The sequence below is a fragment of the Sphaerodactylus townsendi genome, linkage group LG05 (assembly GCF_021028975.2).
Source record: "Sphaerodactylus townsendi isolate TG3544 linkage group LG05, MPM_Stown_v2.3, whole genome shotgun sequence".
Taxonomy (NCBI): Eukaryota; Metazoa; Chordata; class Lepidosauria; order Squamata; family Sphaerodactylidae; genus Sphaerodactylus; species Sphaerodactylus townsendi.
Window position 1 is genome coordinate 125,760,704 of NC_059429.1, and position 25,677 is coordinate 125,786,380.

Genomic DNA, 25,677 nt, shown 5'->3' on the forward strand with positions numbered 1-25,677 from the left:
GTGGGGGGGGGGGGGGGGTGGGGGGGGCGGGGCTGGGGGGGGGGGGGTTTGGGGGGGGGGGGGGTGGGGGGGGGGGGTGTGGGTGGGGGGGGGGGGGGGTGGGGGGGGGGGGGGGGGGGGGGGGGGGGTGGGGGGGGGGGGGGGTGGGGGTGGGGGGGGGTGTGGGGGTGGGGGGGTTGGGGGTGGGGGGGTTGGGGGTGGGGGGGGGTGGGGGGGGGGGGGGGTGGGGGGGGGGGGGGGTGGGGGGGGGGGGGGGTGGGGGGGGGGGGGGGTGGGGGGGGGGGGGGGTGGGGGGGGGGGGGGGTGGGGGGGGGGGGGGGTGGGGGGGGGGGGGGGTGGGGGGGGGGGGGGGTGGGGGGGGGGGGGGGTGGGGGGGGGGGGGGGTGGGGGGGGGGGGGGGTGGGGGGGGGGGGGGGTGGGGGGGGGGGGGGGTGGGGGGGGGGGGGGGTGGGGGGGGGGGGGGGTGGGGGGGGGGGGGGGTGGGGGGGGGGGGGGGTGGGGGGGGGGGGGGGTGGGGGGGGGGGGGGGTGGGGGGGGGGGGGGGTGGGGGGGGGGGGGGGTGGGGGGGGGGGGGGGTGGGGGGGGGGGGGGGTGGGGGGGGGGGGGGGTGGGGGGGGGGGGGGGTGGGGGGGGGGGGGGGTGGGGGGGGGGGGGGGTGGGGGGGGGGGGGGGTGGGGGGGGGGGGGGGTGGGGGGGGGGGGGGGTGGGGGGGGGGGGGGGTGGGGGGGGGGGGGGGTGGGGGGGGGGGGGGGTGGGGGGGGGGGGGGGTGGGGGGGGGGGGGGGTGGGGGGGGGGGGGGGTGGGGGGGGGGGGGGGTGGGGGGGGGGGGGGGTGGGGGGGGGGGGGGGTGGGGGGGGGGGGGGGTGGGGGGGGGGGGGGGTGGGGGGGGGGGGGGGTGGGGGGGGGGGGGGGTGGGGGGGGGGGGGGGTGGGGGGGGGGGGGGGTGGGGGGGGGGGGGGGTGGGGGGGGGGGGGGGTGGGGGGGGGGGGGGGTGGGGGGGGGGGGGGGTGGGGGGGGGGGGGGGTGGGGGGGGGGGGGGGTGGGGGGGGGGGGGGGTGGGGGGGGGGGGGGGTGGGGGGGGGGGGGGGTGGGGGGGGGGGGGGGTGGGGGGGGGGGGGGGTGGGGGGGGGGGGGGGTGGGGGGGGGGGGGGGTGGGGGGGGGGGGGGGTGGGGGGGGGGGGGGGTGGGGGGGGGGGGGGGTGGGGGGGGGGGGGGGTGGGGGGGGGGGGGGGTGGGGGGGGGGGGGGGTGGGGGGGGGGGGGGGTGGGGGGGGGGGGGGGTGGGGGGGGGGGGGGGTGGGGGGGGGGGGGGGTGGGGGGGGGGGGGGGTGGGGGGGGGGGGGGGTGGGGGGGGGGGGGGGTGGGGGGGGGGGGGGGTGGGGGGGGGGGGGGGTGGGGGGGGGGGGGGGTGGGGGGGGGGGGGGGTGGGGGGGGGGGGGGGTGGGGGGGGGGGGGGGTGGGGGGGGGGGGGGGTGGGGGGGGGGGGGGGTGGGGGGGGGGGGGGGTGGGGGGGGGGGGGGGTGGGGGGGGGGGGGGGTGGGGGGGGGGGGGGGTGGGGGGGGGGGGGGGTGGGGGGGGGGGGGGGTGGGGGGGGGGGGGGGTGGGGGGGGGGGGGGGTGGGGGGGGGGGGGGGTGGGGGGGGGGGGGGGTGGGGGGGGGGGGGGGTGGGGGGGGGGGGGGGTGGGGGGGGGGGGGGGTGGGGGGGGGGGGGGGTGGGGGGGGGGGGGGGTGGGGGGGGGGGGGGGTGGGGGGGGGGGGGGGTGGGGGGGGGGGGGGGTGGGGGGGGGGGGGGGTGGGGGGGGGGGGGGGTGGGGGGGGGGGGGGGTGGGGGGGGGGGGGGGTGGGGGGGGGGGGGGGTGGGGGGGGGGGGGGGTGGGGGGGGGGGGGGGTGGGGGGGGGGGGGGGTGGGGGGGGGGGGGGGTGGGGGGGGGGGGGGGTGGGGGGGGGGGGGGGTGGGGGGGGGGGGGGGTGGGGGGGGGGGGGGGTGGGGGGGGGGGGGGGTGGGGGGGGGGGGGGGTGGGGGGGGGGGGGGGTGGGGGGGGGGGGGGGTGGGGGGGGGGGGGGGTGGGGGGGGGGGGGGGTGGGGGGGGGGGGGGGTGGGGGGGGGGGGGGGTGGGGGGGGGGGGGGGTGGGGGGGGGGGGGGGTGGGGGGGGGGGGGGGTGGGGGGGGGGGGGGGTGGGGGGGGGGGGGGGTGGGGGGGGGGGGGGGTGGGGGGGGGGGGGGGTGGGGGGGGGGGGGGGTGGGGGGGGGGGGGGGTGGGGGGGGGGGGGGGTGGGGGGGGGGGGGGGTGGGGGGGGGGGGGGGTGGGGGGGGGGGGGGGTGGGGGGGGGGGGGGGTGGGGGGGGGGGGGGGTGGGGGGGGGGGGGGGTGGGGGGGGGGGGGGGTGGGGGGGGGGGGGGGTGGGGGGGGGGGGGGGTGGGGGGGGGGGGGGGTGGGGGGGGGGGGGGGTGGGGGGGGGGGGGGGTGGGGGGGGGGGGGGGTGGGGGGGGGGGGGGGTGGGGGGGGGGGGGGGTGGGGGGGGGGGGGGGTGGGGGGGGGGGGGGGTGGGGGGGGGGGGGGGTGGGGGGGGGGGGGGGTGGGGGGGGGGGGGGGTGGGGGGGGGGGGGGGTGGGGGGGGGGGGGGGTGGGGGGGGGGGGGGGTGGGGGGGGGGGGGGGTGGGGGGGGGGGGGGGTGGGGGGGGGGGGGGGTGGGGGGGGGGGGGGGTGGGGGGGGGGGGGGGTGGGGGGGGGGGGGGGTGGGGGGGGGGGGGGGTGGGGGGGGGGGGGGGTGGGGGGGGGGGGGGGTGGGGGGGGGGGGGGGTGGGGGGGGGGGGGGGTGGGGGGGGGGGGGGGTGGGGGGGGGGGGGGGTGGGGGGGGGGGGGGGTGGGGGGGGGGGGGGGTGGGGGGGGGGGGGGGTGGGGGGGGGGGGGGGTGGGGGGGGGGGGGGGTGGGGGGGGGGGGGGGTGGGGGGGGGGGGGGGTGGGGGGGGGGGGGGGTGGGGGGGGGGGGGGGTGGGGGGGGGGGGGGGTGGGGGGGGGGGGGGGTGGGGGGGGGGGGGGGTGGGGGGGGGGGGGGGTGGGGGGGGGGGGGGGTGGGGGGGGGGGGGGGTGGGGGGGGGGGGGGGTGGGGGGGGGGGGGGGTGGGGGGGGGGGGGGGTGGGGGGGGGGGGGGGTGGGGGGGGGGGGGGGTGGGGGGGGGGGGGGGTGGGGGGGGGGGGGGGTGGGGGGGGGGGGGGGTGGGGGGGGGGGGGGGTGGGGGGGGGGGGGGGTGGGGGGGGGGGGGGGTGGGGGGGGGGGGGGGTGGGGGGGGGGGGGGGTGGGGGGGGGGGGGGGTGGGGGGGGGGGGGGGTGGGGGGGGGGGGGGGTGGGGGGGGGGGGGGGTGGGGGGGGGGGGGGGTGGGGGGGGGGGGGGGTGGGGGGGGGGGGGGGTGGGGGGGGGGGGGGGTGGGGGGGGGGGGGGGTGGGGGGGGGGGGGGGTGGGGGGGGGGGGGGGTGGGGGGGGGGGGGGGTGGGGGGGGGGGGGGGTGGGGGGGGGGGGGGGTGGGGGGGGGGGGGGGTGGGGGGGGGGGGGGGTGGGGGGGGGGGGGGGTGGGGGGGGGGGGGGGTGGGGGGGGGGGGGGGTGGGGGGGGGGGGGGGTGGGGGGGGGGGGGGGTGGGGGGGGGGGGGGGTGGGGGGGGGGGGGGGTGGGGGGGGGGGGGGGTGGGGGGGGGGGGGGGTGGGGGGGGGGGGGGGTGGGGGGGGGGGGGGGTGGGGGGGGGGGGGGGTGGGGGGGGGGGGGGGTGGGGGGGGGGGGGGGTGGGGGGGGGGGGGGGTGGGGGGGGGGGGGGGTGGGGGGGGGGGGGGGTGGGGGGGGGGGGGGGTGGGGGGGGGGGGGGGTGGGGGGGGGGGGGGGTGGGGGGGGGGGGGGGTGGGGGGGGGGGGGGGTGGGGGGGGGGGGGGGTGGGGGGGGGGGGGGGTGGGGGGGGGGGGGGGTGGGGGGGGGGGGGGGTGGGGGGGGGGGGGGGTGGGGGGGGGGGGGGGTGGGGGGGGGGGGGGGTGGGGGGGGGGGGGGGTGGGGGGGGGGGGGGGTGGGGGGGGGGGGGGGTGGGGGGGGGGGGGGGTGGGGGGGGGGGGGGGTGGGGGGGGGGGGGGGTGGGGGGGGGGGGGGGTGGGGGGGGGGGGGGGTGGGGGGGGGGGGGGGTGGGGGGGGGGGGGGGTGGGGGGGGGGGGGGGTGGGGGGGGGGGGGGGTGGGGGGGGGGGGGGGTGGGGGGGGGGGGGGGTGGGGGGGGGGGGGGGTGGGGGGGGGGGGGGGTGGGGGGGGGGGGGGGTGGGGGGGGGGGGGGGTGGGGGGGGGGGGGGGTGGGGGGGGGGGGGGGTGGGGGGGGGGGGGGGTGGGGGGGGGGGGGGGTGGGGGGGGGGGGGGGTGGGGGGGGGGGGGGGTGGGGGGGGGGGGGGGTGGGGGGGGGGGGGGGTGGGGGGGGGGGGGGGTGGGGGGGGGGGGGGGTGGGGGGGGGGGGGGGTGGGGGGGGGGGGGGGTGGGGGGGGGGGGGGGTGGGGGGGGGGGGGGGTGGGGGGGGGGGGGGGTGGGGGGGGGGGGGGGTGGGGGGGGGGGGGGGTGGGGGGGGGGGGGGGTGGGGGGGGGGGGGGGTGGGGGGGGGGGGGGGTGGGGGGGGGGGGGGGTGGGGGGGGGGGGGGGTGGGGGGGGGGGGGGGTGGGGGGGGGGGGGGGTGGGGGGGGGGGGGGGTGGGGGGGGGGGGGGGTGGGGGGGGGGGGGGGTGGGGGGGGGGGGGGGTGGGGGGGGGGGGGGGTGGGGGGGGGGGGGGGTGGGGGGGGGGGGGGGTGGGGGGGGGGGGGGGTGGGGGGGGGGGGGGGTGGGGGGGGGGGGGGGTGGGGGGGGGGGGGGGTGGGGGGGGGGGGGGGTGGGGGGGGGGGGGGGTGGGGGGGGGGGGGGGTGGGGGGGGGGGGGGGTGGGGGGGGGGGGGGGTGGGGGGGGGGGGGGGTGGGGGGGGGGGGGGGTGGGGGGGGGGGGGGGTGGGGGGGGGGGGGGGTGGGGGGGGGGGGGGGTGGGGGGGGGGGGGGGTGGGGGGGGGGGGGGGTGGGGGGGGGGGGGGGTGGGGGGGGGGGGGGGTGGGGGGGGGGGGGGGTGGGGGGGGGGGGGGGTGGGGGGGGGGGGGGGTGGGGGGGGGGGGGGGTGGGGGGGGGGGGGGGTGGGGGGGGGGGGGGGTGGGGGGGGGGGGGGGTGGGGGGGGGGGGGGGTGGGGGGGGGGGGGGGTGGGGGGGGGGGGGGGTGGGGGGGGGGGGGGGTGGGGGGGGGGGGGGGTGGGGGGGGGGGGGGGTGGGGGGGGGGGGGGGTGGGGGGGGGGGGGGGTGGGGGGGGGGGGGGGTGGGGGGGGGGGGGGGTGGGGGGGGGGGGGGGTGGGGGGGGGGGGGGGTGGGGGGGGGGGGGGGTGGGGGGGGGGGGGGGTGGGGGGGGGGGGGGGTGGGGGGGGGGGGGGGTGGGGGGGGGGGGGGGTGGGGGGGGGGGGGGGTGGGGGGGGGGGGGGGTGGGGGGGGGGGGGGGTGGGGGGGGGGGGGGGTGGGGGGGGGGGGGGGTGGGGGGGGGGGGGGGTGGGGGGGGGGGGGGGTGGGGGGGGGGGGGGGTGGGGGGGGGGGGGGGTGGGGGGGGGGGGGGGTGGGGGGGGGGGGGGGTGGGGGGGGGGGGGGGTGGGGGGGGGGGGGGGTGGGGGGGGGGGGGGGTGGGGGGGGGGGGGGGTGGGGGGGGGGGGGGGTGGGGGGGGGGGGGGGTGGGGGGGGGGGGGGGTGGGGGGGGGGGGGGGTGGGGGGGGGGGGGGGTGGGGGGGGGGGGGGGTGGGGGGGGGGGGGGGTGGGGGGGGGGGGGGGTGGGGGGGGGGGGGGGTGGGGGGGGGGGGGGGTGGGGGGGGGGGGGGGTGGGGGGGGGGGGGGGTGGGGGGGGGGGGGGGTGGGGGGGGGGGGGGGTGGGGGGGGGGGGGGGTGGGGGGGGGGGGGGGTGGGGGGGGGGGGGGGTGGGGGGGGGGGGGGGTGGGGGGGGGGGGGGGTGGGGGGGGGGGGGGGTGGGGGGGGGGGGGGGTGGGGGGGGGGGGGGGTGGGGGGGGGGGGGGGTGGGGGGGGGGGGGGGTGGGGGGGGGGGGGGGTGGGGGGGGGGGGGGGTGGGGGGGGGGGGGGGTGGGGGGGGGGGGGGGTGGGGGGGGGGGGGGGTGGGGGGGGGGGGGGGTGGGGGGGGGGGGGGGTGGGGGGGGGGGGGGGTGGGGGGGGGGGGGGGTGGGGGGGGGGGGGGGTGGGGGGGGGGGGGGGTGGGGGGGGGGGGGGGTGGGGGGGGGGGGGGGTGGGGGGGGGGGGGGGTGGGGGGGGGGGGGGGTGGGGGGGGGGGGGGGTGGGGGGGGGGGGGGGTGGGGGGGGGGGGGGGTGGGGGGGGGGGGGGGTGGGGGGGGGGGGGGGTGGGGGGGGGGGGGGGTGGGGGGGGGGGGGGGTGGGGGGGGGGGGGGGTGGGGGGGGGGGGGGGTGGGGGGGGGGGGGGGTGGGGGGGGGGGGGGGTGGGGGGGGGGGGGGGTGGGGGGGGGGGGGGGTGGGGGGGGGGGGGGGTGGGGGGGGGGGGGGGTGGGGGGGGGGGGGGGTGGGGGGGGGGGGGGGTGGGGGGGGGGGGGGGTGGGGGGGGGGGGGGGTGGGGGGGGGGGGGGGTGGGGGGGGGGGGGGGTGGGGGGGGGGGGGGGTGGGGGGGGGGGGGGGTGGGGGGGGGGGGGGGTGGGGGGGGGGGGGGGTGGGGGGGGGGGGGGGTGGGGGGGGGGGGGGGTGGGGGGGGGGGGGGGTGGGGGGGGGGGGGGGTGGGGGGGGGGGGGGGTGGGGGGGGGGGGGGGTGGGGGGGGGGGGGGGTGGGGGGGGGGGGGGGTGGGGGGGGGGGGGGGTGGGGGGGGGGGGGGGTGGGGGGGGGGGGGGGTGGGGGGGGGGGGGGGTGGGGGGGGGGGGGGGTGGGGGGGGGGGGGGGTGGGGGGGGGGGGGGGTGGGGGGGGGGGGGGGTGGGGGGGGGGGGGGGTGGGGGGGGGGGGGGGTGGGGGGGGGGGGGGGTGGGGGGGGGGGGGGGTGGGGGGGGGGGGGGGTGGGGGGGGGGGGGGGTGGGGGGGGGGGGGGGTGGGGGGGGGGGGGGGTGGGGGGGGGGGGGGGTGGGGGGGGGGGGGGGTGGGGGGGGGGGGGGGTGGGGGGGGGGGGGGGTGGGGGGGGGGGGGGGTGGGGGGGGGGGGGGGTGGGGGGGGGGGGGGGTGGGGGGGGGGGGGGGTGGGGGGGGGGGGGGGTGGGGGGGGGGGGGGGTGGGGGGGGGGGGGGGTGGGGGGGGGGGGGGGTGGGGGGGGGGGGGGGTGGGGGGGGGGGGGGGTGGGGGGGGGGGGGGGTGGGGGGGGGGGGGGGTGGGGGGGGGGGGGGGTGGGGGGGGGGGGGGGTGGGGGGGGGGGGGGGTGGGGGGGGGGGGGGGTGGGGGGGGGGGGGGGTGGGGGGGGGGGGGGGTGGGGGGGGGGGGGGGTGGGGGGGGGGGGGGGTGGGGGGGGGGGGGGGTGGGGGGGGGGGGGGGTGGGGGGGGGGGGGGGTGGGGGGGGGGGGGGGTGGGGGGGGGGGGGGGTGGGGGGGGGGGGGGGTGGGGGGGGGGGGGGGTGGGGGGGGGGGGGGGTGGGGGGGGGGGGGGGTGGGGGGGGGGGGGGGTGGGGGGGGGGGGGGGTGGGGGGGGGGGGGGGTGGGGGGGGGGGGGGGTGGGGGGGGGGGGGGGTGGGGGGGGGGGGGGGTGGGGGGGGGGGGGGGTGGGGGGGGGGGGGGGTGGGGGGGGGGGGGGGTGGGGGGGGGGGGGGGTGGGGGGGGGGGGGGGTGGGGGGGGGGGGGGGTGGGGGGGGGGGGGGGTGGGGGGGGGGGGGGGTGGGGGGGGGGGGGGGTGGGGGGGGGGGGGGGTGGGGGGGGGGGGGGGTGGGGGGGGGGGGGGGTGGGGGGGGGGGGGGGTGGGGGGGGGGGGGGGTGGGGGGGGGGGGGGGTGGGGGGGGGGGGGGGTGGGGGGGGGGGGGGGTGGGGGGGGGGGGGGGTGGGGGGGGGGGGGGGTGGGGGGGGGGGGGGGTGGGGGGGGGGGGGGGTGGGGGGGGGGGGGGGTGGGGGGGGGGGGGGGTGGGGGGGGGGGGGGGTGGGGGGGGGGGGGGGTGGGGGGGGGGGGGGGTGGGGGGGGGGGGGGGTGGGGGGGGGGGGGGGTGGGGGGGGGGGGGGGTGGGGGGGGGGGGGGGTGGGGGGGGGGGGGGGTGGGGGGGGGGGGGGGTGGGGGGGGGGGGGGGTGGGGGGGGGGGGGGGTGGGGGGGGGGGGGGGTGGGGGGGGGGGGGGGTGGGGGGGGGGGGGGGTGGGGGGGGGGGGGGGTGGGGGGGGGGGGGGGTGGGGGGGGGGGGGGGTGGGGGGGGGGGGGGGTGGGGGGGGGGGGGGGTGGGGGGGGGGGGGGGTGGGGGGGGGGGGGGGTGGGGGGGGGGGGGGGTGGGGGGGGGGGGGGGTGGGGGGGGGGGGGGGTGGGGGGGGGGGGGGGTGGGGGGGGGGGGGGGTGGGGGGGGGGGGGGGTGGGGGGGGGGGGGGGTGGGGGGGGGGGGGGGTGGGGGGGGGGGGGGGTGGGGGGGGGGGGGGGTGGGGGGGGGGGGGGGTGGGGGGGGGGGGGGGTGGGGGGGGGGGGGGGTGGGGGGGGGGGGGGGTGGGGGGGGGGGGGGGTGGGGGGGGGGGGGGGTGGGGGGGGGGGGGGGTGGGGGGGGGGGGGGGTGGGGGGGGGGGGGGGTGGGGGGGGGGGGGGGTGGGGGGGGGGGGGGGTGGGGGGGGGGGGGGGTGGGGGGGGGGGGGGGTGGGGGGGGGGGGGGGTGGGGGGGGGGGGGGGTGGGGGGGGGGGGGGGTGGGGGGGGGGGGGGGTGGGGGGGGGGGGGGGTGGGGGGGGGGGGGGGTGGGGGGGGGGGGGGGTGGGGGGGGGGGGGGGTGGGGGGGGGGGGGGGTGGGGGGGGGGGGGGGTGGGGGGGGGGGGGGGTGGGGGGGGGGGGGGGTGGGGGGGGGGGGGGGTGGGGGGGGGGGGGGGTGGGGGGGGGGGGGGGTGGGGGGGGGGGGGGGTGGGGGGGGGGGGGGGTGGGGGGGGGGGGGGGTGGGGGGGGGGGGGGGTGGGGGGGGGGGGGGGTGGGGGGGGGGGGGGGTGGGGGGGGGGGGGGGTGGGGGGGGGGGGGGGTGGGGGGGGGGGGGGGTGGGGGGGGGGGGGGGTGGGGGGGGGGGGGGGTGGGGGGGGGGGGGGGTGGGGGGGGGGGGGGGTGGGGGGGGGGGGGGGTGGGGGGGGGGGGGGGTGGGGGGGGGGGGGGGTGGGGGGGGGGGGGGGTGGGGGGGGGGGGGGGTGGGGGGGGGGGGGGGTGGGGGGGGGGGGGGGTGGGGGGGGGGGGGGGTGGGGGGGGGGGGGGGTGGGGGGGGGGGGGGGTGGGGGGGGGGGGGGGTGGGGGGGGGGGGGGGTGGGGGGGGGGGGGGGTGGGGGGGGGGGGGGGTGGGGGGGGGGGGGGGTGGGGGGGGGGGGGGGTGGGGGGGGGGGGGGGTGGGGGGGGGGGGGGGTGGGGGGGGGGGGGGGTGGGGGGGGGGGGGGGTGGGGGGGGGGGGGGGTGGGGGGGGGGGGGGGTGGGGGGGGGGGGGGGTGGGGGGGGGGGGGGGTGGGGGGGGGGGGGGGTGGGGGGGGGGGGGGGTGGGGGGGGGGGGGGGTGGGGGGGGGGGGGGGTGGGGGGGGGGGGGGGTGGGGGGGGGGGGGGGTGGGGGGGGGGGGGGGTGGGGGGGGGGGGGGGTGGGGGGGGGGGGGGGTGGGGGGGGGGGGGGGTGGGGGGGGGGGGGGGTGGGGGGGGGGGGGGGTGGGGGGGGGGGGGGGTGGGGGGGGGGGGGGGTGGGGGGGGGGGGGGGTGGGGGGGGGGGGGGGTGGGGGGGGGGGGGGGTGGGGGGGGGGGGGGGTGGGGGGGGGGGGGGGTGGGGGGGGGGGGGGGTGGGGGGGGGGGGGGGTGGGGGGGGGGGGGGGTGGGGGGGGGGGGGGGTGGGGGGGGGGGGGGGTGGGGGGGGGGGGGGGTGGGGGGGGGGGGGGGTGGGGGGGGGGGGGGGTGGGGGGGGGGGGGGGTGGGGGGGGGGGGGGGTGGGGGGGGGGGGGGGTGGGGGGGGGGGGGGGTGGGGGGGGGGGGGGGTGGGGGGGGGGGGGGGTGGGGGGGGGGGGGGGTGGGGGGGGGGGGGGGTGGGGGGGGGGGGGGGTGGGGGGGGGGGGGGGTGGGGGGGGGGGGGGGTGGGGGGGGGGGGGGGTGGGGGGGGGGGGGGGTGGGGGGGGGGGGGGGTGGGGGGGGGGGGGGGTGGGGGGGGGGGGGGGTGGGGGGGGGGGGGGGTGGGGGGGGGGGGGGGTGGGGGGGGGGGGGGGTGGGGGGGGGGGGGGGTGGGGGGGGGGGGGGGTGGGGGGGGGGGGGGGTGGGGGGGGGGGGGGGTGGGGGGGGGGGGGGGTGGGGGGGGGGGGGGGTGGGGGGGGGGGGGGGTGGGGGGGGGGGGGGGTGGGGGGGGGGGGGGGTGGGGGGGGGGGGGGGTGGGGGGGGGGGGGGGTGGGGGGGGGGGGGGGTGGGGGGGGGGGGGGGTGGGGGGGGGGGGGGGTGGGGGGGGGGGGGGGTGGGGGGGGGGGGGGGTGGGGGGGGGGGGGGGTGGGGGGGGGGGGGGGTGGGGGGGGGGGGGGGTGGGGGGGGGGGGGGGTGGGGGGGGGGGGGGGTGGGGGGGGGGGGGGGTGGGGGGGGGGGGGGGTGGGGGGGGGGGGGGGTGGGGGGGGGGGGGGGTGGGGGGGGGGGGGGGTGGGGGGGGGGGGGGGTGGGGGGGGGGGGGGGTGGGGGGGGGGGGGGGTGGGGGGGGGGGGGGGTGGGGGGGGGGGGGGGTGGGGGGGGGGGGGGGTGGGGGGGGGGGGGGGTGGGGGGGGGGGGGGGTGGGGGGGGGGGGGGGTGGGGGGGGGGGGGGGTGGGGGGGGGGGGGGGTGGGGGGGGGGGGGGGTGGGGGGGGGGGGGGGTGGGGGGGGGGGGGGGTGGGGGGGGGGGGGGGTGGGGGGGGGGGGGGGTGGGGGGGGGGGGGGGTGGGGGGGGGGGGGGGTGGGGGGGGGGGGGGGTGGGGGGGGGGGGGGGTGGGGGGGGGGGGGGGTGGGGGGGGGGGGGGGTGGGGGGGGGGGGGGGTGGGGGGGGGGGGGGGTGGGGGGGGGGGGGGGTGGGGGGGGGGGGGGGTGGGGGGGGGGGGGGGTGGGGGGGGGGGGGGGTGGGGGGGGGGGGGGGTGGGGGGGGGGGGGGGTGGGGGGGGGGGGGGGTGGGGGGGGGGGGGGGTGGGGGGGGGGGGGGGTGGGGGGGGGGGGGGGTGGGGGGGGGGGGGGGTGGGGGGGGGGGGGGGTGGGGGGGGGGGGGGGTGGGGGGGGGGGGGGGTGGGGGGGGGGGGGGGTGGGGGGGGGGGGGGGTGGGGGGGGGGGGGGGTGGGGGGGGGGGGGGGTGGGGGGGGGGGGGGGTGGGGGGGGGGGGGGGTGGGGGGGGGGGGGGGTGGGGGGGGGGGGGGGTGGGGGGGGGGGGGGGTGGGGGGGGGGGGGGGTGGGGGGGGGGGGGGGTGGGGGGGGGGGGGGGTGGGGGGGGGGGGGGGTGGGGGGGGGGGGGGGTGGGGGGGGGGGGGGGTGGGGGGGGGGGGGGGTGGGGGGGGGGGGGGGTGGGGGGGGGGGGGGGTGGGGGGGGGGGGGGGTGGGGGGGGGGGGGGGTGGGGGGGGGGGGGGGTGGGGGGGGGGGGGGGTGGGGGGGGGGGGGGGTGGGGGGGGGGGGGGGTGGGGGGGGGGGGGGGTGGGGGGGGGGGGGGGTGGGGGGGGGGGGGGGTGGGGGGGGGGGGGGGTGGGGGGGGGGGGGGGTGGGGGGGGGGGGGGGTGGGGGGGGGGGGGGGTGGGGGGGGGGGGGGGTGGGGGGGGGGGGGGGTGGGGGGGGGGGGGGGTGGGGGGGGGGGGGGGTGGGGGGGGGGGGGGGTGGGGGGGGGGGGGGGTGGGGGGGGGGGGGGGTGGGGGGGGGGGGGGGTGGGGGGGGGGGGGGGTGGGGGGGGGGGGGGGTGGGGGGGGGGGGGGGTGGGGGGGGGGGGGGGTGGGGGGGGGGGGGGGTGGGGGGGGGGGGGGGTGGGGGGGGGGGGGGGTGGGGGGGGGGGGGGGTGGGGGGGGGGGGGGGTGGGGGGGGGGGGGGGTGGGGGGGGGGGGGGGTGGGGGGGGGGGGGGGTGGGGGGGGGGGGGGGTGGGGGGGGGGGGGGGTGGGGGGGGGGGGGGGTGGGGGGGGGGGGGGGTGGGGGGGGGGGGGGGTGGGGGGGGGGGGGGGTGGGGGGGGGGGGGGGTGGGGGGGGGGGGGGGTGGGGGGGGGGGGGGGTGGGGGGGGGGGGGGGTGGGGGGGGGGGGGGGTGGGGGGGGGGGGGGGTGGGGGGGGGGGGGGGTGGGGGGGGGGGGGGGTGGGGGGGGGGGGGGGTGGGGGGGGGGGGGGGTGGGGGGGGGGGGGGGTGGGGGGGGGGGGGGGTGGGGGGGGGGGGGGGTGGGGGGGGGGGGGGGTGGGGGGGGGGGGGGGTGGGGGGGGGGGGGGGTGGGGGGGGGGGGGGGTGGGGGGGGGGGGGGGTGGGGGGGGGGGGGGGTGGGGGGGGGGGGGGGTGGGGGGGGGGGGGGGTGGGGGGGGGGGGGGGTGGGGGGGGGGGGGGGTGGGGGGGGGGGGGGGTGGGGGGGGGGGGGGGTGGGGGGGGGGGGGGGTGGGGGGGGGGGGGGGTGGGGGGGGGGGGGGGTGGGGGGGGGGGGGGGTGGGGGGGGGGGGGGGTGGGGGGGGGGGGGGGTGGGGGGGGGGGGGGGTGGGGGGGGGGGGGGGTGGGGGGGGGGGGGGGTGGGGGGGGGGGGGGGTGGGGGGGGGGGGGGGTGGGGGGGGGGGGGGGTGGGGGGGGGGGGGGGTGGGGGGGGGGGGGGGTGGGGGGGGGGGGGGGTGGGGGGGGGGGGGGGTGGGGGGGGGGGGGGGTGGGGGGGGGGGGGGGTGGGGGGGGGGGGGGGTGGGGGGGGGGGGGGGTGGGGGGGGGGGGGGGTGGGGGGGGGGGGGGGTGGGGGGGGGGGGGGGTGGGGGGGGGGGGGGGTGGGGGGGGGGGGGGGTGGGGGGGGGGGGGGGTGGGGGGGGGGGGGGGTGGGGGGGGGGGGGGGTGGGGGGGGGGGGGGGTGGGGGGGGGGGGGGGTGGGGGGGGGGGGGGGTGGGGGGGGGGGGGGGTGGGGGGGGGGGGGGGTGGGGGGGGGGGGGGGTGGGGGGGGGGGGGGGTGGGGGGGGGGGGGGGTGGGGGGGGGGGGGGGTGGGGGGGGGGGGGGGTGGGGGGGGGGGGGGGTGGGGGGGGGGGGGGGTGGGGGGGGGGGGGGGTGGGGGGGGGGGGGGGTGGGGGGGGGGGGGGGTGGGGGGGGGGGGGGGTGGGGGGGGGGGGGGGTGGGGGGGGGGGGGGGTGGGGGGGGGGGGGGGTGGGGGGGGGGGGGGGTGGGGGGGGGGGGGGGTGGGGGGGGGGGGGGGTGGGGGGGGGGGGGGGTGGGGGGGGGGGGGGGTGGGGGGGGGGGGGGGTGGGGGGGGGGGGGGGTGGGGGGGGGGGGGGGTGGGGGGGGGGGGGGGTGGGGGGGGGGGGGGGTGGGGGGGGGGGGGGGTGGGGGGGGGGGGGGGTGGGGGGGGGGGGGGGTGGGGGGGGGGGGGGGTGGGGGGGGGGGGGGGTGGGGGGGGGGGGGGGTGGGGGGGGGGGGGGGTGGGGGGGGGGGGGGGTGGGGGGGGGGGGGGGTGGGGGGGGGGGGGGGTGGGGGGGGGGGGGGGTGGGGGGGGGGGGGGGTGGGGGGGGGGGGGGGTGGGGGGGGGGGGGGGTGGGGGGGGGGGGGGGTGGGGGGGGGGGGGGGTGGGGGGGGGGGGGGGTGGGGGGGGGGGGGGGTGGGGGGGGGGGGGGGTGGGGGGGGGGGGGGGTGGGGGGGGGGGGGGGTGGGGGGGGGGGGGGGTGGGGGGGGGGGGGGGTGGGGGGGGGGGGGGGTGGGGGGGGGGGGGGGTGGGGGGGGGGGGGGGTGGGGGGGGGGGGGGGTGGGGGGGGGGGGGGGTGGGGGGGGGGGGGGGTGGGGGGGGGGGGGGGTGGGGGGGGGGGGGGGTGGGGGGGGGGGGGGGTGGGGGGGGGGGGGGGTGGGGGGGGGGGGGGGTGGGGGGGGGGGGGGGTGGGGGGGGGGGGGGGTGGGGGGGGGGGGGGGTGGGGGGGGGGGGGGGTGGGGGGGGGGGGGGGTGGGGGGGGGGGGGGGTGGGGGGGGGGGGGGGTGGGGGGGGGGGGGGGTGGGGGGGGGGGGGGGTGGGGGGGGGGGGGGGTGGGGGGGGGGGGGGGTGGGGGGGGGGGGGGGTGGGGGGGGGGGGGGGTGGGGGGGGGGGGGGGTGGGGGGGGGGGGGGGTGGGGGGGGGGGGGGGTGGGGGGGGGGGGGGGTGGGGGGGGGGGGGGGTGGGGGGGGGGGGGGGTGGGGGGGGGGGGGGGTGGGGGGGGGGGGGGGTGGGGGGGGGGGGGGGTGGGGGGGGGGGGGGGTGGGGGGGGGGGGGGGTGGGGGGGGGGGGGGGTGGGGGGGGGGGGGGGTGGGGGGGGGGGGGGGTGGGGGGGGGGGGGGGTGGGGGGGGGGGGGGGTGGGGGGGGGGGGGGGTGGGGGGGGGGGGGGGTGGGGGGGGGGGGGGGTGGGGGGGGGGGGGGGTGGGGGGGGGGGGGGGTGGGGGGGGGGGGGGGTGGGGGGGGGGGGGGGTGGGGGGGGGGGGGGGTGGGGGGGGGGGGGGGTGGGGGGGGGGGGGGGTGGGGGGGGGGGGGGGTGGGGGGGGGGGGGGGCGGGGGGGGCGGCGGGGGGGGGCGGGGGGGAGTGGGGGGGGGGGGGGGGGGGCGGGGGGGGGGGGGGGGGGGGGGGGGGGGCGGGGGGGCGGGGGGGGGGCGGCGGGGGTGGGGTGGGGGGAGGGCGGGGGTGGGGGGGGGGGAACCCAACTTAAAAGTTGTGCTTGGAAGTGATATTATTGTGCTTCTGATGTCCGTGAGTTTTTGAAAATTAATTTAAGATTTTAATTTATCCCTACAGCTGCAAAGTGCAACAGAATCTTGGGGGGGGGGGAGTTGGAAACCTTGTTTCTTAATTGTTCACCAATTGTTAAAATTTTATTCAGGAAAACTTTGGAGCTTCATTTCTGGTCCTGATTTAATGAGGGCGACAACTATTCCATCTGAATGTGGAGTTTGTACGGGGCTGGTCTCTATCTTTTGCTCTTCTTGTTCCCCTGTTGTTGTTTCAACTGTGTGATGGTTTTAGTTCTGAGAAGTATTATTTTGATTATGCTTGCCATTTGACCTATGAGATGTTATGGGATGGAAAGTTGTGGTAGGCATCCTTTCAGAATTAAATAATTATATCTAAGAACATAAGAACTAGCCTGCTGGATCAGACCAGAGTCCATCTAGTCCAGCACTCTGCTACTCGCAGTGGCCCACCAGGTGCCTTTGGGAGCTCAAATGCAGGATATGAAAGCAATGGCCTGCTGCTGCTGCTTCTGAGCACCTGGTCTGCTAAGGCATTTGCAATCTGAGATCTATACCAGCATGGGTAACAGCAGGTGTAGTGGTTAAGAGTAGGTCAGAGGTGGGATCCAGCAGGTTCTCAAGGTTCCCGAGAGTAGGTTACTAATTATTTGTGTGTGCCGAGAAGGGGTTACTAATTGGTGATTTTGCTACGTGATTTTTGCCTTAGTTACGCCCCTCCTCTCAGCAGTTGCGCACAGAACTTGAAGCAGTCTAGCAGGAGGTGCACCAGCGCGTGTGGCAGCCTGTACCTGTGTGCATTCTTTTCCCACCCAAGGACCGGCGCAGTGGCTGCGTCCTTGCCACAGCCCCGCCCAGGAATGCCCTGCCCCCGGAATGCCCGGCCATGCCCCCGTCGTGCCCCACCCAGCCCCATTGGCGCTACACCACAGTTTGAATCCCACCACCATGGGAACCTGTTACTAAAATTTTTGGATCCCACCATGGGGGTAGGTGGACTCTAATCTGGAGAACCGGATTCCCCACTCCTCCACAAGAAGAGAACTCTTCAGCCCCACATATCTCACAAGGTGCCTGTTGTGGGGAGAAGCAGGGAAGGAGTTTGCGAGCCACTTTGAGACTCCTTACAGTCGAGAAAATTGGGGTATAAATGCAAACTCTTCTTCTTCTGCCCCGTGTGCTCAGCTCCTTCTGAAGCAGCTGGGAATGGAAGATGCATTAACCATAAATGTGCTGTAACCATAAACAGAACTAAATGTTATCTTGTAACTTGATCAGTTTTTCACATTTGAGTCAGGTAATTATGCTCCGGCTATTTAATTTTTAACCACGCATGCCAAAATGAAAATATGTATTGGGGAGCTGGTGTGAGAATACGACTCGCCGGAGCGGTTTGAGATCTCTCATTTGACTCATTTGGAAACCTGTTAGCAAAATTGTGTTTGAGAACATTGTGCATTGGAAGAGTCTTTAAACATATCTCTTCGTTAGGGATCTCAATGAGCATAAAAATCTTTCCGCTATATTTAATGAGCCAAACTTGACATTCTTAAAGAGACTCTTAAGTGTTTGCATTTAAAGGATTTGAATGTCTTTGCATTGTTTGATTTTCATTAAACGCTGAACGTGTGGTAACATACCAGCCTTGGTTATTTTCAATTTAGCTCCTGTAATGGTCAAGAGCACTGAACACGGGGTAATAAAAGATATTTTATAGCATAATGACTCTGTCCTTATTACCATTAATAATTACAGGGTTTTAAAAAAATAATACACAAAATGAACTCTTAAAAGGTCGCAGCAAGCACAATTTTTAATAGGTGCAGTTCTTATCAGCTTCATTCATGACCTCTCAGCAGGACAGAAGGGTCTGCATCTTGGCAGGATTAGGGCAAAGGGTCTGTCTTGAGATAGAATAAAATTGAGAGCCACCATAATTTAAAAGATTTGCTGATTGTTAAAGGTTTGCTGATTGCAGAGACATAAATACCAAGTTGAGTTCTGTTTATATTAGTAAAGTTCTGGCAATGCCGAGTCTGTCGGTGAAGCCGCCTTAATAGGCAGGGCTCATCCGGCCGTGGGATGGATGCCCCACAGGAACTGCCTGGCAGGCCCAGCCAGGCAAGCAGTGTGGGGCAATTTTCTGATCAGTGGTGGGATTAACAACCGGTTTGGCGAACTAAATGAAACACTCGCTAGCGGTTCTACCGGTGTGAACCGACTGAATCCCACCTCTGCCTTGAGCCCATGACTCCTGGCCCTAGTCTCTGGAGCAGCAGAAAACAAGCTTGCTCCCTCACCAACATGACATCCCTTCAAATATCTAAACATTGTGTTACTTCTTAACCAACTGGAAATGCCAACCGTTGAGCCTGGGACCTTTTGTGTACAAAGAAGAAGAGTTTGGATTTATATCCCCCCTTTCTCTCCTGTAGGAGACTCAAAGGGGCTGACAATCTCTTTGCCCTTCCCCCCTCACAACAAACACTCTGTGAGGTGGGTGGGGCTGAGAGAGCTCTGAAGAACTGTGGTCGTTTCCCCACTTACCATCTGCTGCACGCTACTCTCGCCAAGTAGCGCGGGGTCCCACGGCACTCCCCACTACAGGGGCGGCGACAACGCAGCCACCCCGAAGCTGCCGCTCTCGTGCCCCCTCAGCGTGCGTCATTCCTGGCGTTCCTCAAAATGGCGCCTTTTGATGACCCCGGCCCAGGAGCGCGCCAGTAATGACACACGCTGAGAGTAGTGCGCAGCAAAGGGTGGTCGATGGTAAGTGGGGAAACGATCTGTGACTAGCCCAAGGTCACCCAGCTGGCGTGTGTGGGAGTGCCCAGGCTAATCTGAATTCCCCAGATAAGCCTCCACAGCTCAGGTGGCAGAGCGGGGAATCAAACCCGGTTCCTCCAGATTAGAATGCACCTGCTCTTAACCACTACGCCAGATGCTTTACCACTGATCCCCACGTGCTGAAATAAATGCTGTTGGTCTTTAAGGGGCTGCTGGACATCTAATCGCCTTGTCTGAATGGGTGAAGTTGTCCTCTGCCTAAACCCACGGTTTAGGCAAAAAATTATTTTATCAACAAAGGATTACAGGAACAGAAAAGAGGGTTCAAAAAAAAGAATAAATGGAAAAGAGAAAAAGGAAAGAGAGAAGAACTGACGAAAAAGAAAAAAAGAGGAGGGGGGGAAAGGATTCCAAGAGCTCATTCACGCTGATGATTTTAGATTTTTTTCCAAAACTGGGGAGTCTAAAATCCAGACCCCAATATCTGGGGAGGATAGAGCTATGAAAAAACTTCCTTTACAGTTGGCAAAATAGGCCCAAACAGCAGTGTGTTGTCTGGGGGCACTCAAAGGCTCAACCAGAGTGGAACGCCATTCACCAGAAACCTTAATCCACAGCATTCCGACCGCAAGGAGCATCGGGACATCAATGTTTAAATAAAGAAATAAAAATAAAAAGTGCGTCGAATTATTAATGGACCGTGTGTTTTTCCCCTCCTGTCCCAAAGGCCTGCTTGGATATGTGCTTCAAGTTTCTTTCTGTGCTAGTTGCCCTGCTGCATCCCAGACTGACTCATTGTTCTTTTTAATGTTTTATTCAGATTCGTTCAGATAAGGACAGCGAGATTCATATACGATACAGCATCACCGGAGTGGGGGCTGACCAGTCACCCACAGAAGTCTTCAGCATTGACCCCGTCTCGGGGAGGATGTACGTGACTCGTCCCATGGATCGGGAAGAAAGAGCCTCCTACCACGTAAGCCTCTGGCCTCTGGTAACCTCCAGTGTCTTGAGCTTTCAGTCCGCAGCTTTCGTTCTCTTTTCCTTCCCAGTTGAAATTGATAATCTCACAGCACATCTCAATCAGAATTAAGGCCAGAATTCAAAGTTTTGACAGCCCGGACGCCGGTCTGCCAGTAATTCACTGAGAAAATCATGAGGGCAATTTATTTATCTATTTTTAGGGTGCAAATGAGAACTAGCCAGCTTGAAGGTGGCTAGAAGAAGAAGAAGAAGAGTTTGGATTTATATCCCCCCTTTTTCTCCTGTAGGGGCTTACAATCTCCTTGCTTACAATCTCCTTGCCCTTTCCCCCTCACAACAAACACCCTGTGAGGTAGGTGGGGCTGAGAGAGCTCCGGAAAGCTGTGACTAGCCCAAGGTCACCCAGCTGGTGTGTGTGGGAGTGCACAGGCTAATCTGAATTCCCCAGATAAGCCTCCACAGCTCAGGCAGCAGAGCGGGGATTTAAACCTGGTTCCTCCAGATTAGAATGCACCTGCTCTTAACCACTATGCCACAGCTGCTCTCCTAGGAAGAAGAGAGAGGAATAGCTAAAAGGATGTTGTAGGAATTTGATAGGGCTACATCCATTCGGGATTGCTGGGATGCCAGCATCATGGTTCGCACAGGAAATGCTGTTTTCCTGCAAACCGCTCACCCGAGAATCCTCCCTGCTGAGAATCCCCCCACCCGAGAATCCCACAGATAGAACCACCACTAAGGCCCATATTGACAGATGGGGTGGGACTAGGACATGCCTTCTTATGCCTACTAAATTTGGCAGAAAAAAACAGTACCAGGGCTACTCACTTGAGCAGTGTCTTAATTGTCATCACAGATTTACTTACTAGAACAGAGATAGGTCCAGGAGAATGGGTTCTTCACCCTTCAGTTTTCTGCTTCATGGTGGCTAGGTCAGGATCAGGTTAGCTTATTCCATCTTGAAGTGACAGCTCTGGTATGTAACCAGCCTGCGTGACAGTTCGAGAGAGACTCATTGGACTTACTGTGTGTTCTCATCAGTGGGGCAAAGTCACCCACTTCTCACCCTTAAGGATAACAGTGAAATATTTGGGTGTCAGAAGTCAAAGAAATTATTATGCGGAACAGAGCTTTTGTATGACTGGATAGGGAAGGCCCCTACAGTCCAGGCAAGTATGCAAAAATGTGCATAGCCCTGCATGAACAGTTGGAGGCGTGACGTAACCAGCCTGGTTGATTTCGCCCCACTGAGGAGAAGATGCATTCAACATCGTTGCTAAGAGCACCTTCCTTATGAGGAGAGGCTGCAGCGTTTGGGGCTCTTTAGTTTGGAGAGGAGACGGCTGAGGGGGGATATGATTGAAGTCTATAAAATTATGCATGGGGTAGAAAATGTTGACAGAGAGAAATTTTTCTCTCTTTCTCACAATACCAGAACCAGGGGGCATTCACTGAAAATGCTGGGGGGAAGAATTAGGACTAATAAAAGGAAACACTTCTTCACGCAACGTGTGATTGGTGTTTGGAATATGCTGCCACAGGAGGTGGTGATGGCCACTAACCTGGACAGCTTTAAAAAGGGTTTGGACAGATGTATGGAGGAGAAGTCGATCAATGGCTGCCAATCTTGATCCTGCTTGATCTGAGATTGCAAATGCGTTAGCAGACCAGGTGCTTGGGAGCAGCAGCAGCAGAAGGCCATTGCGTTCACATCCTGCATGTGAGCTCCCAAAGGCACCTGGTGGGCCACTGCAAGTAGCAGAGTGCTGGACTAGATGGACTCTGGTCTGATCCAGCAGGCTAGTTCTTATGTTCTTAAGCAAGGGTCTTCAAACTATGGCCCTCCAGATGTTCAGAGACTACAGTTCCCATGAGCTCTACCACTTGGCCATGCTCGCAGGGGCTGATGGGAATTGTAGTCCATGAACATCTGGAGGGCCATAGTTTGAAGACCCCTGATCTTAAGAGTGCACCATGACATTCTTTCTCCTTGCATCCTGGTGCAAGGACTTGACTGCTTCTGATGCGCTAGACCAGGGGTCTATAACCTGCAGCTCTCTAGATGTTCATGGACTACAGTTCCCATCAGCCTCTGCCAGCATGGCCAATTGACCATGCTGGCAGGGGCTGATGGGAATTGTAGTCCACAAACATCTGGAGAGCCGCAGGTTGTAGACCCCTGCCGGCTAAGCTGACTGTGAGAACCTCAAGAGAACCTTAGGTCTTCAGGACCAGCAGAGGACACCTACTTTACAGGACCTCTGAGCAAGACGGCTTTCCAAGCAGTCTCATGAGGATGCTATAAAGTCTCCAGGAAACTGTACGGGGTCAGTGCCCTCAACATCATATTCTTAAAAGTGGTGCTGATTCCACCAACTTGTGTTTGGTATGCATTTAACTGTGTTGACACTGCTTGTGGACAGAGGTGGAGGGATAAAGAAAGTATATTACCTCCTGCGCTGGATGGAAAAAGAGATTTCCCCAAGGTTAAAAGGGGAATCTAAAGGAAAGTTATATTACCTTCCTTGAACAAAAGCAATTATTTTCTCCAGTGATCCTGGCAAAATGTGAAGCTCAAAAAAAGAAGTTTTTTCAAAAAAGGAATATTTGATACATTTCTTCTGTGCAGATTCATAGCAGTCAATATATATATATATATTTTTACTAAAGTCAGGTCATTATAGCTGGGGTATAATTGGGGTAGAAGGTCTCCGAGTAATGCTTTTGATGGAGTCATTAGGATTCTAGTATTAGAAATTCTCAGTCAAAAATGTCTCTCATAATGATGACTTTCAGTGACCCCAGACTATTTAATAACAAGTGTTCGTTATTAAGTGTCCTGAGTTAAGACAAGAACTTTTCAGGGATGCTTCGAAATGGCTGCACGTAGCTCGTTACGGTCTGTTCATGGCGGGGGGAAAGAAGTTCTTGAGGTTCTGTTCCACGGACTACTAAGGACTTCCTTTAATCAGAGATCTCAGGTTTAACAGATTTCAGCACAGGCTTGTAATTGAGGGGAAAAAATCATTTCATCATATCCAATAACACTGAGATCTGTTTGAAAGACTGAGCAGGCTCTGAGGTCTTTGTTCAGATTTTCAATCCCGTCCTGAAAATGCATCATGGGAATGCAGCAAATATATGTTTGCAAGCTAAGCCATCAAACTTTTGAGTGATGATCGAATTGCCTAGCTGGAGGTATTTGTACGTTTGTCCAGGTGAGAATGGGGAGGCCTCGGTAAGGAAAAATATCGAAGGCTTATTGTCTGTTCAGAGAACAGTCCAAGAAAGATCGAAGCACAGGCTCTCAAGGTGTCTTAAAGATAGGCTGACCAGACGTCCCGCTTTTGGCGGGAGAGTCCCACCTTCAAACAATTTGTCCTGCGTCCCGCGGGTTCTTTAATTTGTCCCGATCTTTGGGAGGCTGCCGCACTGCCTTCTGGGGCGCAAGGCAGTGCGGCAGCCTTCCGCAGGAGCACTGCCTTCTGGGGCTTGCTGTTTCCCACCCTGTGATAGGGCGGGAAACGGCAAGCCCCAGAAGGCAGTGCGCTCCTGCGGCTGCGCACGCATGCGCACCGCTGCCTACCCTGTCCCGGTTCACAAAGGTGACCATCTGGTCACCTTACTTAAAGATCATAAGACAGTTAGACCATTTACATGTGACAAAAAATGTCTGTTAATCAGGATTAGCAGAACCAATGAAAAAGGATTTCACAACAGGCTCTGCCTTGTCACGTTGGGGATCATTAATTCTTCTGACTGGAAAGTAAATAACCTTTTGCATAGAAGTCAGCTGAACCCACAAAAACCAAAACAAGGGAAACCAGGGGAATAAAGTACAACAAAGCAGGAGACAAAGACTTTCTGCACAAATTGCCTTACACGTTTTCAGTAAAACGTTTTCAGTCCCACCCCTTTTGCCATGATGTATGTCTGCACTCACCTCCTCGAAATGATTCATTGCCGCCATTACGAGGTCTTCCCGCTTTTTAAGTTAGTTGTCAAATAGATGCTTCAGTGCTTCATGCCACAATTCTCTACACCTTGTAAAATAGAGGCTTCAAAAATTAAGCCACAAAAAATTTAAAAAAAACAGAAATAATGACAACAAACAGGTGAGGGGTGAGCTCAGTGACATGCTAAGATGGTGCCAAAAAGGAAGGTTGGGAATGGCACAGAGGCAGGGGAAGAGTAGTAAATACATTGCACAGCAAGTGAAGCCATTTTGAAAACATCAAAACCAAAGAATCATTTTAAAAGGGGATTCACTGAAAATGTTTTGGCTGGAAATACGTTTTCAAAGCCAAAGGCGAAAAAACAATGCAGAACCCCACGGAGGAAACATTTTATTTTCTGCCTCGCAACGTTTGAAAGGTGTGTGTGGAAAGGGCCACCGTCTTCTAAGACAATGTCCCCAGAAAAATGTAAACATCTTACTACAGGAGCAGCAGTGGCATAGGAGGTTAAGAGCTCGTGTATCTAATCTGGAGGAACTGGGTTTGATTCCCAGCTCTGCCGCCTGAGCTGTGGAGGCTTATCTGGGGAATTCAGATTAGCCTGTACACTCCCACACATGCCAGCTGGGTGACCTTGGGCTAGTGACAGCTTCTCGGAGCTCTCTCAGCCCCACCTACCTCACAGGGTGTTTGTTGTGAGGGGGGAAGGCCAAGGAGATTGTAAGCCCCTTTGAGTCTCCTACAGGAGAGAAAGGGGGGATATAAATCCAAACTCCTCCTCCTCTTCTTCTTCTACAGGGTCACAGAGATACTGACATTTTGTTGAGGGTTAAAGCCCGTCCATTTATCATCTACTTATGTCAGTTCTGCCTGTGTATGTTCATTTGATTTCTTCCACCCCACTCCATCAGGAGTGGCCATCCTTATAATGATACATCTATTAACCACCTTCCTGCCTGACTCCTCACCTGAACCAAAAGTTCACAAGTTTCATTTAAGGGTCAAACAGACCCTAAAGCATGTCGTACACTTTTTAAACCTTGAGGGCATTGAGCATGCCACCAGCTGCTGAGGAAAAAAGATCAACCTTTTAGTAGGTTTTTCCCCTGACAGTGCAAAAATAGAACAGTGGCAGTGCATTGGAGAAAAAAAATACAACGGAACTGGAAAAAATATATCGCGTTTTTTTCAGGGTCACTCTAGAAGAGTGCCTAGAAGAGCACAGGAATGGGGGCGGGGATGCCCAGAGGAGGTGCTGCCCCTGGGCACCATTTCCCCTCGATACACTTCTGGCCATGATGACCAACTGGAACCTCCATATTCAGAGGCAGTAATTCTTAAAATACCAGTGACCAAGGATGCAAGAAGGGCTAGGGGTACTTTGCCCTTCATGCCCTCCTTGTAGGTCTTCTGGGTATATCTGTTTGGCCACTATGTAGGGAGCCACATTGTAGCTAGCAACCCCTGACAATGAAAGAGAGGGACAGCACAAAATGGATGTCTCATCGTGGAACACTGTAGGAATTGCGAGACTCTATGGTAAATGTAGATTTTTCTGCCATTCTTAGATGTCTAGGGTTGTCAGGATGAGCCTAGCTATTGGTGGAAAGATCTGGGGTGAGGATACAAGGGGTCATTGGCTACAACTGGCTCTTTCCCAAAAATGATGTACGCTAGCTCTAGGAATCTTCAGAAGCTCTAAGGTAAAACCATACTGTTCCCTGTGATTCATAGAGCTGTCCTATGCTACTTCCAGGTTTTTCTTTCCCAGAAGTGATGCAGGTGGGCAATCAACATTGCTTTTTTTAAAAAAAAATGTTTTCACCACCACTTCTTGGAGTGTTGGTGGGCAACAAAGGTAGGGGACCAGAGGACTGGCGTGCCTAATGACATCACTGCTGATGAAACCATCCTAGGGCTGGAAGACAATGAACAGGGTTGCCAGGAGATCTGCTATAGTGGGAGACCTGGTGACCCTATCAGTATGAGAAGCAGAATGATAGACTAGATCACAGGTGTCAAACTCGCGGCCCTCCAGATGTTATGGACTACAGTTCCCATCACCCCCTGCCAGCATCATGCTGGCATGATGGTAAGATGTTTGACACCTATGGACTAGATCAGTGGTTCTCAACTTGGGGGTCAGGACCCCTTTGGGGGTCGAACGACCCTTTCACCGGGTTCGCCTAAGACCATCAGAAAACGGTCTTTTTATATTTTATAGATACCAATTTTATGGTTGGGGGTCACCACAACATGAGGAAGTGTATTAAAGGGTGGCAGCATTAGGAAGGTTGAGAACCACTGGACTAGATAGCCGGTTATTCTGAACCAACATGGTTGCTCTTATAGGCTCATTCCGCACATGCAGAATAATGCACTTTCAAACTGCTTTCAGTGCTCTTTGAAGCTGTGCAGAATAGCAAAATCCACTTGCAAACAGTTGTGAAAGTGGTTTGAAAACGCATTATTTTGCGTGTGCGGAAGGGGCCGTGGTCTCCTGAATCCCCCCTCTTCTGGGTCAATTTGACTCCACCTTTTGCCAGGTGAAACGTATAAACTTGGGCACATGGCTGGATAATTTTGGTTTGAAAGCATGTTTTATTCTGTCCTCTGCTGACAAAATACTGCCCGTCATGTTCAGGTGCAGCTTTACGAGTTAGCACTGCCAGGCCTGAACTAGCATAGAATCAGCATAAGAAATATTGCCAAGCTCACATCAGGAGATGTAAAGATTTTTTTAAAAAAAGTCTTTCTGGTACATCTTGCACAGTACAGGGAAAAAAATCATTGGAGTCTATGGATTTTAATTAATTTCATAGACCAGTTGATAGTCTCTGGACTTAATTAAGTCCCAAGGCCATCCGCTTTTAATTAAGATCAGCTTTACCGAATCAGACCAGGAGCTGATCTAAACAAATAC

At 73.8% G+C, this 25,677-nt stretch overlaps 1 protein-coding gene across 1 annotated transcript in view; it reads left to right on the forward strand.

The window, feature by feature from the left end:
• CDH4 (cadherin 4) overlaps positions 1-25,677 on the forward strand; it is a 1,081,475-nt gene that overhangs the window by 810,427 nt on the left and 245,371 nt on the right. Inside the window, exon 4 of the mRNA XM_048498384.1 lies at positions 18,635-18,790. Coding sequence (XP_048354341.1) covers positions 18,635-18,790 — 156 coding nt within the window. The remainder of the gene's footprint in view (positions 1-18,634; positions 18,791-25,677) is intronic.